The following is a 16,113-nucleotide window of genomic DNA, read 5'->3' as shown; positions in this document are numbered from 1 at the left end:
GTTCTGTTGCAACCACAGGCAACCTTAGGTGAACACCTGGGAGAGCTGGCACAACCGTGGAGCAAACTTCCCCCGGCTGGTCCAATGGCGTACCTTTCTCCTCCAGCTCCCAGCAAAGATACCAGATCCTTTTGTTCCACTACCCTCTGCCTTACTTGGCCGGGCTTTGAAAGGACGCAAGCTGAGCTATATAGCCTGACCCAAGCGGGACCCACAGTCGCGCTCTCCTTAGTGCGTCCCTGAGCCGCGCTCTCGCGGAGGGTAAAGGTGCTCTCTCCCTCCGCGCGCCCGGAGCCCGCGACCGCCCACCCGCGGGAGCGCGCACGCACCGTCCCTCCCCGCCTTCGCCGTGCGTGGCCCCGCCCCCTCGCGCTGCCATACGCGGACGGGCCAACATCCGAGGACTTCGGCCCCGAGTAACCCGCTTGCGTGACCTTTCCGCGCCCCGCACGCCTAGGCCAGCTCGGCGCCCGTCCCGCCGTTGCGTGTCCGCCGCCCCCGCCGATCCCCGGGGTCCCCTGACCACGCGCAGTCACCACTGCCGCTCGTCATGGCGGCCCTCAGCAAGTCCATCCCTCATAACTGCTACGAGATCGGCCACACTTGGCACCCCTCCTGCCGGGTCTCCTTCCTGCAGATCACTTGGGGCGCCCTGGAGGAGTCCCTCAAGATCTACGCGCCCCTGTACCTGGTGAGCAGGGCCGGCGCGTGTGCAGGACGGACTTCCCGGAGCGCATTGCTCTTGGGGCAGCTTTAGGGGTGGTGGGAGGCCCGGGGGAGTCCTCAGCGGAAGGAGGGGGAGGGGACCCTGAGGGCGAGCTGTCACCGGACGCCTGTTGCTAGGATAGGGATGTGCACCTGATTTCCAGGGTCGGAGAGTGCGGGACACTTGAGAACCTGGATCCAGGGACTTTGTGATGGAAAGGTATTGGAGCGCACTTAGTCAGTGCGTGCCTGAGTCTTTTCCTTAGCCCCCTTTACCTCCTCCTTGCCCCTTTCTCATATGAAAAAGGGCATGCTTCACCACAAGCCCTGCTGCCACAGATCTTCTCTCAGTTCGAGATGACAGAGATGTGACTTGAGGATTTAGCTCTTTCGAAAGTTTCCAGAGTAGACTCGTGGTTTGAGAATTTGTGCGGTGATTTCGAGTCACTGAAGGTGTTTTAGGACATCTGACTTTTAATGTCACCGAGGTCATTTTCCTACACAGGTTTACATGTAGGGCAGTTTATAGGGTATCTGAAAACCTACCTATAACACTGAGAACTGATAAGGATATTTTCTCCTAAAGAGCGTCACTGTTTTCTTCAGTAACCACATCCTTGGCATTAAAGATCAATTACTTGGCCACTGAAGTTCATTGTCATTTTCTTATCTGTTGAAGTCTGTATACAAAGAAGGTAGACATTATATTTTGTATGTTTCCTAAAAGTTTATTCACTATTCAATGGATGATCCATTCTTTTTTGTTGAAGTGATAATTTGGACCAATGACATGACATCCTTCCTTGACAGTATGATTATGCTTGTAACTTATGGAGAAGTCTAATTCGTAATTATTGACACAACACAGGAAGAGATAATGACCCCCTTTGAGTTTCATTTTTATGGTGTAGACTGGTGCTTCTCCACCTTTAATGTATTTCAAGAAAACCCCAAGGATTTTGTTAGAATGGGGTTTCCGATTCAGTAGGTCTTGGTGGGGGCTGGAGATTAAATTTTGATAAACTGTAAAGGTGTATTGATACTGGGGAATTCCCCCTTAAGTAGCAAGGCTCTAGATTAGAGGCCAATAATAGACTTTTATATATGTAAATCTGTATCTGCATATACATTTCCCCTCAAAGACTGCTTGTTATTGGCTCTTCTGTATGAATTATGGCCAGCCTTTGATTCATTATTACTGTGTTATTATTATTTGGTGTTGCTGGGGTCCTTAACCCATTGTCTTGGACTGTCAAGATAAGAGTTCTACTGTTGAACTTTGCCCCAGATTTTTTTTTTTTTTTTTTAAACATCAACAAATACATGGGGCTCTTGATCATCTGCACAAAAAGACTGTTTCTAGGCTAGGGAGGTAGGGCCTTTGCTTAGCATGTTCAAGGCCCTGTGTTCTGACTGCTTGCCCTGTTCCATCACCCTTGACAAAAGAAAGCAAGACAAAACTAATCCAAATTTGTTCAGAGATTGTTCTTGACTTATAGGATTAGGAACTAGGTGAGAAGAATGTTTACACTATGTAATTTCTCCCAAGAGCCACAGAATCATTTATTCATTCATTCATTCATTTGATGAACATTTGTTGAATGCCTGGTATTTGTATATCTTCAGCATAGACAATTTCTTAATTCTACTCTGTGTTAGGGTCATTGAGGGAAGCAACTGGGGCAGAGATTCTCCTACTGTAGCAAGGTAGGATCAGTGGGGATCAAGAAAAGACTTGTTATACTATTACATTTTCAACTAGATTAAATACTTCTTGAGAACAAATTTCCTATCTTGTGGCTTTATATTTTTTTTTTTTACAGTTGTGTATTTCACATTGTTGCTTATCAGTGGTTGTGAAGTGAAATTAGTGAGAGCTGACCAGAGTTTTATTTTAAGTGAAACAGATTAGAAAATGTTAGCCCATTTCAGGCACTAAGGCTAAACAGTGCAATTTGACTTAGGCCTTGATATAGATGTGTGTGTGTGTGTGTGTGTGTGTGTGTGTGTGTGTGTGTCCAAGCTGAACACATAGTCACACTGTACTTTCTGTAGTTCTGTAGTTGCTGATCTGGGTTTGCATCTCACCTCTGTCAGTTACCATCTGACTTTATGCATGAATCCTTTTTTGTGTTTGTGTGTGGTGTACTGGTGATCTCCCACAATGTTCTATGATCTTTTTTTTTCCATTTTGGAGGCAAGATCTTGTGACCTTGAGCTTTGGATTCTCCAGCTTCAACCTCTCAGGACCTAGGATTACAGGTGGGCACCGCCAGGCGTGGTTTATGTAGTGCTCCTGTCAAACTCAGAGCCTTATGCATTCTAGGTAGGCACTCTACTAGCTGAGCTATAGCCCTAGTTTGCAATGTTTTTTTGAATACATGTTTTTTTTTTTTCTCTCTCTCCTTCTCCAGTGGCACTTAGGAGTAAAGTCTGCTTCCAGTTAGAGTTAGTGGAATTTGACTTTGGCCTTGAAAATAAGATTGGACTTGATTTATGATGCAGGTGTATAGGGTGCACATTAACAGAGGGAGGTTAATAGTGTGACTTGAGGGAGAAATCCAAGAGTTTGGTAAGAAAAAGAAAATGTACAATGTATAAAACAAAGGTTTGTTTGTAGTTAGGTACCATAATTTCTCTTGAACATTGTGTTTGCTCCTTCACACATTTTATCTTATGCAGCTGTGACTCCATCTGAAGATTATCCCCACTTCATGAATAAGAAAACAGAACATTAGAGAAATTACTCTTGCTTTATAAGATTTTAGGGTAATAAGGTAAAAGAACAGGGTTATGACCTTGTTTCGTGATCCAATATCAGATCAAAGGTTTTTGATTTATTTTTTTAGCCAAGGAGGTTACAGGAACACATGCTTTGTAAGGATGAGGAATTCTGTGGCAGTCGCTGTGGAGTTGGAAGGATGGTTAGGAGTTGTAGTTACTTCATCTAATGGTCCAGAGAGTTAGAAGTCCCATGGAATCCCAGCTGTGCTTCCCTAGCAGCGTGATCTAAGGAAAATTAGATTTTTTTTCTCTTTCTATCTTGCTAAAAGATATTTTCCCATGTTTTAGGGATTTTGTTTGGACTTGGGAAGGACGGCAATGTACAGGAATAGCAGCCGACATAGTAAGCCCCTAATGCAGTGGGTTTGCTGTTGAAATATGTCCTTATGATGGCTTCATCTCCTATTAAAGCAGACACCTTTTATTCAGAACCAGCACTGTTCACAAGTTCTGAATGAGTTCAGGTATGAATGAACGGACTATAGAATAGTCCAGGAGTAGGTTGGCATCTGGCATACTTGCCAGAGGCAATGAAAGGGCAGTTTCAGAGGCTTCTCACTGGAAGAATAAACAGGACATGAAGAAGGAGGATTTGGGGACAGCATGGAGAACTGCTAATTAATATTTATAGGGTTATAGATCATGTGGATGCCATTGCTTTCATTGATAGAAATGGAGGCGTCTGACTGGAAGACTTTGGGAAGGAGAATATTCTGGAACCTGTAAAATGGACCATACGTTATTTCCCTTTCAGTTGGAGTAAGCATTAATCTAATGGATTCTGTACTTTCCTCATATTACTCTCTTGTTCTGTGTGTTTGTCCTCAGTTTTCTTTTACCTTCTCCTTAAGACATTTTGAAATGTAGACATACCATTTTTTTTATTCTGATGAACAATTTATAGTTCAATTATAAAGGAATATAAAGTGCCAAGTTTGATTCAGTAATTAATACAGTGGACTAATTGATAAAGAGAACGAATGTTTCAGAAAGTTACTAGAAATCATTTCATAGAGTTTTGTGAAGTCATATAAATCTCCCTCCCATGAGAATTAGATCATGTTAAATCCCTTTGCTTGACAATCCTAAAGTGATTTAAATCCCTAGTACTACTGACGATTCACAAAGAATGGTTGTTAATAAGAACTGTTATTCTCTCTCTCTCTCCATATATATATATATATATATATATATATATATATATATATATATAGTCACAGATGAATTTATAGTAGAAAATATGGCATCCCTAAAGACAGACCCAGACTGAAAAGATGAAATTCAACATAGCTGTGAATGAAATTTTGGTCTGCATCTGTGTGTATTCAAAACTCTGAGCACACATATACACTTAGTCTTAGCCTACTTGTGATAATGATGCCTTCAAATTCTTTTCCTGACACCAAACCAAGCCAGCATTTTAGTGAAACAACCTGCCTCCAGAGAAGTATATTCCTCATCTTTAAATTTTTACACATTTTTTTCCTTTTTTTGTTAACATTCACAGAAATGGGTTGAGGTTTTGGTGTCTTAGGAGTAGGATTACGTTGCTGTAGATATGGTTACTTGCCTGTTTTCTTTCCTATTTGTAACCATAGAATGCAGAAAAGACTATATTCTGTAGCAGCCATATGCTAAGTTCATTTGATCAATGGTAGGGTTTAACTCTGCAATTTAATTAAAAAAAATTTTATGTGTATTGGTGTTTTCCCTGCATGTGTGTTTGTGTGAGGGTGTTGGATCCCCTGGAACAAACAGAGTTATAAGCTGCCATGTGGGTGCTGGGAATTGAAGCTGGGTCCTCTGGAAGAGCAGCAGTGTTCTTAACCCCTGAGCCATCTCTCCAGCCCCAACTCTGCAATTTCTTTGTTCATTTTTAGCTTGGATAATATATCTAAAGAAGAGTGGGCTATTCAAGTTACCTAATATTCATGTATCAGGGCATATAAAACCTTCCATAGCCGATTGTTATTATTATTATCAAAATGGGGGCTCCATCATTCAACATTAGATGTACATGTCTTTACACTTTTATGTTTTAGTGAATTGTTCCCTTTACCAATATGTAGTGGCCTTTGTATCTTCTAATTAATGCTGGCTTGAAGACTAGTTCATCAGGTAGCAGAATAGCCACACCAGCTTGGTTTTAGTTTCCATTCACATCATAGATGGATTCATACTTTGACTCTCAGTCTGTGTCTGTCCTTTCCATGTGGGGAATATTTCTCAGAGACAACAGGTTACCCTACCTAATAATAAATACTACTACTACTACTACTACTACTACTACTACTACTACTACTACTACTAATTTTTAACCCCATCAACTGGTCTATATCTCTTTATTGGGGCGTTGAAGCCATTTACATTTAAAGTTATTATTGAGAGAGTTTTGCTGACCCATATACTTTTGTTGTTTGCTTTTGTGATTGGTTGGATTATTTGTTCTTTTCTTTATCTTGCTGGTATTATGGGTTTGCTGTTCTACTGTGTTGGACATAATGGATTGTTAACTTGCTTTCATGAAATTTGTCCTTATTTCTTTGTTAATTCAAAAAAAGTAGCTTTGTTGGTTGTAGTTAGAGTTTTTCTGTTTGGCCCAGTCAGGACAAATCTCTCTTACCCGCCAGTCCCACAGTCACTCAGACCCAACCAAGAAAGCACATAGAAACTTACATTGTTTACAAACTGTATGGCTGTGGCAGGCTTTTTGTTATCTACTTTTCTTATCTTAAATTAACCCATTTCTGTTAGTCTATATTTTGCCACATGGCTTGCGGCTTACCAATGTCTTTACATGTTGCTTCTCATGGCGGCGGCTGGTGGTGTGTCCCCAGCCTTCTACTTCCCACAATTCTCTTCTCTCTTGTCCCGCCTATACTTCCTGCCTGGCCACTGGCCAATCAGAACTTTATTTACACAGAGCGAGATCCACAACAGTTGGTGGTTATTTACTTTTAGGGCTTGAAATACATTGATCTTTCCTTTCCTGGTTTTTAGGGTTGTTAATGAGGAATTTGATGTTCCTTTGATGTGCATGCCCTTGTATGTGAGCTGGTGTCCATCCCATACAGCTTTAATAGTGTTTCCTTGTACTTTTTTTTGGCTTTTGAAGACAGGGTTTCTCTGTGTAGTTTTGGTGCCTGTCCTGGATCTAGTTTTGTAGACCAGGCTGTCCTCAAACTCATAGAAATGTGCCAAGCTCTGCCTTCTGAGTGCTGGGATTGAAGGTGTGTGCCACTACCGCCTGGCTCTCCTTGTACTTTTGACTTGTTGATTATAATCTCTTGTTGAGGGGTTCTTTTCTTGTCATGTGTATTTAGGGTTCTAGGTACCTCTTCTGTTTTTGTACCTATTGTTTCTTTAGATTTGGGAACTATTGTACTAGCCATGGAGTAGATTCTGTATGCTGTCAATTTTTATTTCTCTCTCTTACCGTTTAGGATTCTTAGGTTTGGTGTGTTGATTTTATCTCAGAGTACTTGGTCATTGTTATTGCTAGTAGTATTATTGATGCTTTGTTGAGTTTATTGGTGATGCTACCCATTGTTTTAGTGATTCATTGAATTTTTATTTCCAAAATTTATATATCCTTTAAACCTCTCAATTTCCTTTTCCATGTTTCTGACTTTCCTTCTGTACTGCTGGTTTTCTCAACCACTTTTCCGGCTTTCTCCTCTGTATCACTTGCCTGATTCCTTTCTAAGTACTCACTTGACTTCTTCATTCTTTTGCCATCCTGTCTTCTGTTTGAGGTCAGTTTCCATTTTTACTAGCAGACATTTGAGAACTTCATCTGGCCTTTGACTTTCTTCAGTGTTATTGAATGCAGCAGCTGGGAAAGTGTGACCTTGGTGAGGAATACTGTAGCCTTGTGTTCTCGTGCCTGCATCCCTGTGTTGTTTGTGCTTGCTGGTTTGGGCATCTCTTCCTGTCTCACTTGAGGTCTTCTTACCATGCAGACTGCTCCTGTGCTATCGAGAGAGGAGAAGGCAAACTGTCACAGAGGCAGGGACTCCAGATCACACAAGATACAGAAATAGACTTCAACTCAATTAGCACACTAGTGTGTCGCCAGTGACTGTAAAAAGGAAATGCTGGGTGATGCAGGTAAAACGTATTTGGGGTGAATGTGGAAATAGTGAGTGGATCAGGTAAATTCAGGGAGCGGGGAATAGAGATTTTGTAAGCAAGAAGTAAGAGGAGAAATTATTGTGCAGAAAAGGAAAAGAGCAAGAGATTGGAAAAAAAAAAAAAACAGGAAAAAGATTCCCTAATTATGAGAACATTCCTAACCAATTTTACATTAGTGTAAGAAGGGGTATAAAAACATAAGCATCAAAGCTAAAATTATAACAATGAAAAATACCTCAAATCCCACCAGACTAAGCCTAATTTCAAAATATTACTAAATGCATAATAGAAAAGAGGTAAAACAGCCCCCCAAGAAGAAAAGAAAGAAAAAATTGTTTAATAATTGGAAAATGTTAATACAATTATATAGCTTTATGAAGGAGAATAAAAATAATAGCATAAAAGCTGTCTTTTTTATGCATGTTAATATTATATTGGGGAAAAAGGGAGAGCACATGGGACCCCCCTCCAAGAAAGGATGGCCTGTTAATTGGAGAGTGTTCCCTTCTGGATCCTTCAGTGTTGAGGGCTGCTGAGTGTAGTCAGGGGCAGACTTGTGTCAGTTGAACTTGTGGGATCTTAACTAACAAGACTTTATTGAGTAGTTCCTGCTAGCCACCGGGAGTACTCTTCCCTTTGTCTACCAGGAGCTTCTCCTGGCCACACTGAGCCTTGCAGTCTGTGGGCTGAGCAGGCTCTTCCAGCCTGCTGAGATGCTTCAGCAGGGCCAGTGTTCTAGGTGGGATTGTTTGGAATTGTGTAGGGAATCAGGGAAGCAACCATCACATCGAAATCTGTACAGGCAGTCCTGGTTACACACCTTCAAAACTCATTCATTATGCATTGATCTCTCTGCTGGACCTTCAGATTTCCCCAGTTCCACAGCAGTGAGCCACACAGCAGTTACCTTGAACCAGAGGTTGATAGACTACCAGACCTCAGTCTCCAGGCTCTTATATTCGAGAGCAATGGTTTTCAACTTGTGGGTCATGACCTCTTTGTGGGTCACATATCAGATACCCTGCATGTCAGATTTTTACATTACAATTTGTAACAGTAGCAAAATTACAGTTAAGCAGTAGCAACTAAATAACTTTATGTTTGGGGTTCACCACAGCTTGAGGAACTGTATTAAAGGGTCACAGTACCAGGAAGGTTGAGGATTACTGTTCTTGAGTAACTCTAGAGTAAGGTGAGCAGCTCTATTCCAGGCTCTAAGCATGAGTGGGCTAATATAATTTTCCTTATACACTCCACCACCTGGGCCAGTCCTGTGGCTGCCAACACTGTTTGGCTTGTCAGCATCCAGTTCTCTTGCTGTCTACACCTGTCTCCCCAGACTTGCCTCACTGAGTGTGGTAGGTTAAATTCAGCATACCCAGATTGGTCCAGTTGTCAGGGCCCCAGAGTAACTCAGTTTTAAACAATTGATTCCCTCCAAGGTGGCACTTGGTCCCATACCGCTTAGCTAAGGGAATGCTCATTCACTTCTGACTCTGCAGCCATCTCACCAAGACTGGGTTTGAGATGTGTTTCCTGTGGGCCTGCCCTGTGGGCGGGGCCCTGCAGCTCTTTTCCCTGGAGCTGCGTGGATTTCCTTTTGGATGGTGATTCAGCTTCTCCTGGTGGCTGGAGCTGCGGTCAGGCTGCTTCTTTTCAGGCAGCATCCCTCTTTTTCTCCATTCTTCAACTGACTCTCATCCATTTGGGGGATTTCTGAAGCTCTTCCTTTCTGTTCTTTTTCTTTTTATCTTATCCTGACCCCTCTCCCTCACTGGCTACTATTACCTATTTTACTCAGTCTCATACCATGCTTTGTATTTTTACAATTTGTGAACAGATTGATGCTCACTCAAAAGTTCACTTGTAATATTTAATATTCCTATGTATTTCATCACTTTTACTAACAAAATATATTAAAATAGACATTTAGAAATCATATTGTAGGGTTGGAGAGATGGCCCAGCAGCTGAGGGCACCTACTGCTCCAGAGGACTCAAGTTCAGATTCCGGCATCCACATCTGGTGGCTCACAACCACTTGTAACTCCAGCTCCAAGGTCCAGTGCCACCTTCTGGCCTTCTCAGGCACCCGTACTCATATGTACATAACCACACACAGACACATGCATATACATAATGTTAAAGAGAAAGTTTATTTTGTATTTTGGATGTTAGCTATTACTTCATCTTTAAGGTAACTGGAGTTCCTCACCACCTGTACACACAGAGACCATTGTAAGTCCCAGACAAAAATGAAGGAAAGAATAGTGGTGCATTCTGCTGTGGTATTTTACAGTGCTCACTTGCACAGTTGGAGTATGAATCCTGTGGTGTTCAGTACTTAGTTATATTCCCTAGGAAGGACAAGTTGTCCATTAACCTTTTTTAATTACCTTTTTCATAGGCAGCTTCCTTCAGGACCTCCTGACCAGTATGCTAGCTATCCCCTTTGCCAAGTCAAACCCATACACTCTTTTGCACTTTGGGAAGGAATACTTTAAAACATGCATTTTCACTCTTTTAGATGTATAGGTCTTTGCAGAGTGTGAAATGCTTATTCAATATTTACTTGAACCGTAAAATCTAACAAATCTGTTATAATCTCATAAGCCTGCCTATGATGGAGTCATTATCTTTAGGCCTTTAGTAAATATTTAACTAAGAATTGGGATTCCTAGGAATAAAAAACTATTTATTGAGTATCTAGTTTTTTTTTTGCAAAAGGCCCGAAAACAACTATGAAGAAATCAGTGATATGGATGGAGTTGTTTTTTGTTTTTTAAGACAGGGTTTCTCCATGTAGTTTTGGTCCCTGTCCTGGATCTCACTCTGTAGACTAGGCTGGCCTCGAACTCACAGAGATCCACTTGGCTCTGCTGGGATTAAAGGCATGCTCCACTGCCTCCTGGCTGGATGGAATTTTTAAAGGCACTGGCTTAGCCCAGTTTTTATAAAGAGTAAGAGCAGAGTAAGACCCTGCCTGGCCTAGAACTTATTGTATAGCTCACACTGGCTTTGAACTCACAGAAACCCATGTTTGTCTCTGGAGTGCTCGGATGAAAGGTGTGTGTCATCACACCTGGCTATAATAGGTTCTTAAAAAATTTAAAACAAAACTAATCAAGGATCCCTGAAGTCGTTAAATAATTCAAACTGCTGAAAAACATCTGTCTTGCTTATCTGACCTTAAGAGATCATGGAGTTGTCATAAATTGACTTTGCTTGAGGTCTCATTTCGGGGTATAAGTGAGAGAGGCTTATTTTATCTCTGGCTCCTCATTAAGTAATCCATACCTTTTCTTACTTTGTTACTATTTATTTGGAGATGGAGCAAGGTGTTTGGTGTTTTTTTTTTTTTCATTTAGATGATGAGTGTATTTATTAACATGCCTGTTTGAGGCCCTTCACCTTGTTTTCTTATGTGACTTCTTGTTATTCTTTGTTTGGCCCATTGAGTGCAAAGTACAACTGCCAACATATCACTTCTGGTTGAGAGTTGAGGGCCTGCTATTGCAGTAAACACTTTCTGAATCCACCCTTTCCCTTACCGGCTGTGGAGTGGAGCTGGCCTGCAGTTTACCCTTAGCTGCCCCATAGGTCAGGGATGAAATAAACAGGTATAATCCACATTCTGAATGATGATGCGCTGTCACTGCTTATGTTTTGGGTCCAGCATACTCTCAATAAAGCAGGTATTTATTTGATTAAAAGAATCTTAGGCCGTCAAATCCTGAGTGTTTTCAATGCCAATATTTCCATTTGTGTGGTCACTAGGAAATGCTCTTCAACTAAGTAAGAGTGGTTTACCTGAAAAAGTTCATATTCCTCAAAAATAATCTAATTTGAAAAGAAAAGTCCATTTTGGTAGTGGGACCCATCTGGAATCCAGGGACTAAGTCCACACTTAAGCTGCCCAGTGACTTTGTGCTCATCAGGCTGCTTTTATACCCAGCATCCCTGGCGGTGTCATTAGGTACAGATTGTTTTGAATAATCAGACCTCTACTTTTTTTTTTTTTTTTTTCAATCCTGCAGCCCCCAAATGCTCCTGCACAGGAGACAGTGAGTCAATCAGGGCAGTGTGGATTTCTTCAGGTGCCCATGGCCGTATTCACAGCCTGGGGAGCCTAGTGTACCTATTTGCCCAGAGTCCTCACTTCCTCTCACCCTGCCTCTTTCACTCTCAATTCACTTCTCAATCCTTCTCTCTACAGTAAGTCAGGATTGGAGGGAATGTGGGGATTATAGTTGAAGGGGGCAGCTACAAAACATGACAGAATTGTTTCATTGGAATAAATGTTGTTAGGTGATGTATGGCATGTTGCTAGGTTTTTACCATGTTCTACTTTGCAGGGCTAGAAGGCCTTTCTCAGGGAAATGACCTAGTGATCATATGACTACCCTGGGAGAATATATGTGGGACTTAATGTTTAGCCACAGGAATAAACTCCAGCACAAGGAAATGGAGACGAATAATGGATCGTTACCTTTTGGAGTTATTGGGCAATTTCCTATGTCTAATACCCTGGCCAAAATTTGATTTTTTTCCCTTCAAATTTCATATCTTTTTACAATTGAAGGCAAAACAGGAAGAAAATGTTACCTTAGACCAGTTAAAGGTTTTGAGAACTGAAAGCTCCCGTCTCAGATCTACATTTTAAATTCTAGCAGATAGTTTTAGTTACAAATAAATGTTAGCAAAACCACTTTGTATAACTTCTGTTTCTCCATACTATTCCCTAAGATGTAAATTGAGTTTTTAGGCAAAATACTTACTAAGACGTAAGCTGTTTTAAAGTGTGTGTGTGTGTGTGTGTGTGTGTGTGTGTGTATGCATGTTCTTGTGTGTGAGTGTGGGCACATGCTTTTTACAAGTCACATGAAGGTTAGAGATTACCAGGGTAACTTTGGATTTCAATTCTTGCCTTCCACATTGTTTGAGTCAGTGTCCCCCATTCTTCCCCTTATAGACCATGCTGTCATGAGCTGCTGAGGCATCACCTGTGTCCTCCAGCCATCTTGCCATAGGAGTGCTGGGGTTGCAGATGTTCACTGCTGCATGCAGATTTACATGGGTTGGAGGGATCCAAATGCCGAGCACCATGCTTGTGTGGCAAGCACTTCAGCCGCGGAGTCATAGTGCTTGCCCCCAAGTACCTTTTAAAATGTTCTTTTTTTTCTGCTCTTGCTCTTTTTTCACTCACTCATGATTAACTTTCATGGTTATTATTTTTTTTTCCCTTCCTGGTTTGTGTAAGTATTCTGTTACCTTGTTTAAAAGCAGTTAAAGATGTTGTATCTACTAGCTACTATGGACTGATGACTAGACTCCATCCAAACATCTCTCTATCTGCCTACCTTCCATCTTTCTATTTATTGAGTGTACTGGGATTGAACTCAGGACCCCAGGTATGTAAAGCAAGCACTCTACTGCTGAGCTACATCCCCACGTCAGCAAACAAATTGGTGGTTCTTTTGAGTCAAGACTTGCATCTGTGAATCTCTGTGATTTCTTCCATTCATTCCACTTGCCTGTGAACTCCTTAGACTGCGTGCATCCACTTTGAGGGTTCAGTTCATTCATTCCATTGTTATTCTCGATGTTCTCACTGGACAAACAGGACTAACATACAGATACCTTCTGTTTCTCCTCTGAGTTAAGGTCTTTATTGCGAGGGGCATTATTAGACTATTATTAGAAGGTCATATGGGTCGGGACGTCAGTCTCCAGGTTTGGGTTAAAGTTGCAGTCGTGCATAGCGTGCTGCCTGGTAAAAGCTGAAGTGACATTGCTGTCTTGTCAAGGTTGGCCCTCAGTGCAGGAACATTAGCTACTTATTGTGAGGGTGATGGGTGCAGGGCTTGCCCTGAATCTTATTCTTACCATATTTGTCTCAACACTGTATCTTAAGCATGTTTCCAGGACACCTTTAAAGTTTCCCTTACCTTCTATATAAATTTGAAAGCAGAGGACAGGGAGGACATGAGAGGTGAGCCAGTTTAATGAGAGGTTTAATGGTCTCCATTACAGCTTGATGAATGATTTTCTTGTATAGCAGAAAGTTAGGGGAAACTTTGAAGATCTTCCCTCACACACTGTTAATGAGTTGCCCTAGTTTTTAGTTTAAGTTTTATTTATTTTTATTACATATATTTAGTGTGTATGTGCATGTATGCCTGCGTGTGTGTGTGTGTATGTGTGTGTGTGTGTGTGCTCGCGCGCGTGCGCGTGCCATGGCGTTTGTGTGAAGGATAGAGGAGAACTTTTGGGAATTGGTTCTTTTCTTTCACCCTGTCTATTCATGGTATTGAACTTGGGTCATGAAGCTTGGTGGTGAGTACTGCTGAGCCATCTCTTTGGCCCTCCTTTGGCTATTCATAATAAACTGGTTGCCTTTATCTGATGAGGCTGTGCAGTGTGGTGCATTGGCTGTGAGTTATATGATCTGAGGGTTGGTTTGTTTTAATTTTTTTCTTTTTCCTCTGTGATAGTGTGATTTCCACCTATATACCTTCACTATATCATAACTTTCTGTGGGACACTTGTAAAAAACTATAGGGGAAGTCTTTGAAAACTGTAAGAAAATGTGTAAATATATGTGGTACTTGGTTTGTCATTTTCTTTTGACACATTTAAATTTAGCTTTTATAGCTTGTAATCTTAACCTTACAGAAATTGGATGTTGGAATCAATTCAGATGCATTGTGTCTTTTAAAGGGCAGAATTTTGTGGTGTGTGTGTGTGTGTGTGTGTGTGTGTGTGTGTGTGTGTGTGTTATACTTAGCCTTCTTTATCAGTGGATCTATGTTTGGGATTCAGTCAAATGTGGCCTGAAAATATAGTTATGTGCTGCAGAAGCCATTTTGGTCAACAAGACCATGTATATCTGTGAAAGGCTCTTCTACGTCCCTGTAGGGTATTCAGCTAGGGACAAAATGTGTGGATCTTTGGAGGGACATTTAAGTCCCACACTATTTCATTCTGATCTGGCACCCAAAGGCTTATGTTCTTCTCACAGAGCAAAACGTATTTGGGCTGACTCTAAGAATTCCTTCAGTCTTAACTGTCCCGTGATTACTAAAAAGTCTCAAGTCCAAAGTTTGCTCTGAGGCTCCAGGCATCAGCTATGGACCTCTACAGAGGTGTGAAAAACAAGATTGTCTGCTTTCAAGATACACAGAGTAAACATTCTTACTCCAAAAGGGAGGTATTCAGGAATAAAAAGCATGGATTAGATCAAAGCAAGACTAGATGCCGGCACGGTGAACTTTACATCTTAGCTCTGTATCTGGCATCTGATGTCTGTCCCGGTTAGCTAATTTGCAAGGAACAATGATTATTATAACAGTTTTAGGGCTCTTACGTCATGGTCACATGATCCTATTGCTTTTGGGCCTCTGGATAGGCGGAATGGAGCCTCTCTAGGGCTTGGGTAGCTTCACCCTTCCTGCAGTCCATTTGGCTGCTCTCTGAGGCCATCTTTGCATGCCCTGTGCAGCTTTTCTTGGCAGATATGCTATGTTCCAGGTACTCCATCTTCTGGAGCTTCCATTGCAGCCTTGGCTTCACACATTGCTCCACAGAACTCTGTCTGAGTGATGATTGTAGTTCTGGCTGTCTGGCTTCCCAGGCTTTCCTCTGAAGCTTTGTTTGAAGCCTTTGGACAACACCATGGTCTGCTTGATGGCCCAAGCTCTACCCGTGCCCATTTGTTCTTGACCCACAGTTGGCTTTGCATTCAATCATGGTGCACTGGGGTTCCTTCTCAACTAAAAGTCCTTGAAACAGACTTATACATGTCCACCTTTGAGCCTGTGATGGCGTGGGTGGTGTCCTGCTTATTTCTGAGATGTTCTCAAGGTATTCTCATTCTATTTTCCCAGGTGCAAAGTACTTTACTTCTTTAGAAAAAAAAATGTAAAAAAGAAGATTTACTTTTATTATGTGTATAGTGTTTGGCCTTCATGTGTGTCTGTGCGCCATGTGTGTGCTGTACCTGTGGAGGCCAGAGGGTACATGGTGTCAGATGCTCTCAAAATAGGGTTACAGACCATTGTGAGCTGCCAAAAGGATGCTGGAAATTGAACCTGGGTCCTCTGGAAGAGCAGCCGGTGGCCTTACCTGCTGAGCCATCTCTCCAGCTTCTACTTGTCTTAGTGTTTTCAGTCTCCTTAGCAATTGCACCCGTCTGGCAGCACCTTTAACCTCCTTCACCTCCCCCCCCCCCCCCCCCCCCCCACCCCCAGGCTGAGAGTTTTCAAATCTTTCTCTTTTGTTTTCTGTTCCCAGCTCTTGATGAAAGTCTGGCTAACCCAAGCCAGCATTATCCGTGCTACTGTGCTGCCGTGGAATCACCTCTAAACTCAGTTCTCACAGAGTCTTGGGCATGCACACAATGCAGGCACTTCTTGCTTTTCTTTTTTTTCTTTTTTGTTATGGTGTCATAAGGTTGGCATGTAGTTATTTCTAGTGGAATCTTCACTCCTAT

The 16,113-nt window shown here is 41.9% G+C and overlaps 1 protein-coding gene across 2 annotated transcripts in view; it reads left to right on the top strand.

Moving 5' to 3' along the window:
- Nucleotides 1-349: 349 nt before the first annotated feature.
- The window catches only part of Tmem135 (transmembrane protein 135), a 200,322-nt gene continuing 184,558 nt past the window's right edge, over nucleotides 350-16,113 (top strand). Inside the window, exon 1 of one of the 2 annotated variants that reach the window (XM_036202441.1) lies at nucleotides 350-691. In XM_036202441.1, the coding sequence (XP_036058334.1) occupies nucleotides 551-691 (141 nt within the window). In that variant the 5' untranslated portion in view covers nucleotides 350-550. The remainder of the gene's footprint in view (nucleotides 692-16,113) is intronic. The other variant, XM_036202449.1, reaches the window with a different exon arrangement.

Source organism: Onychomys torridus, chromosome 1 (genome assembly GCF_903995425.1).
Source record: "Onychomys torridus chromosome 1, mOncTor1.1, whole genome shotgun sequence".
Classification (NCBI taxonomy): Eukaryota; Metazoa; Chordata; class Mammalia; order Rodentia; family Cricetidae; genus Onychomys; species Onychomys torridus.
Note: the sequence above shows the minus strand (reverse complement) of the source record. Positions and strands in the feature narration are given on the sequence as shown.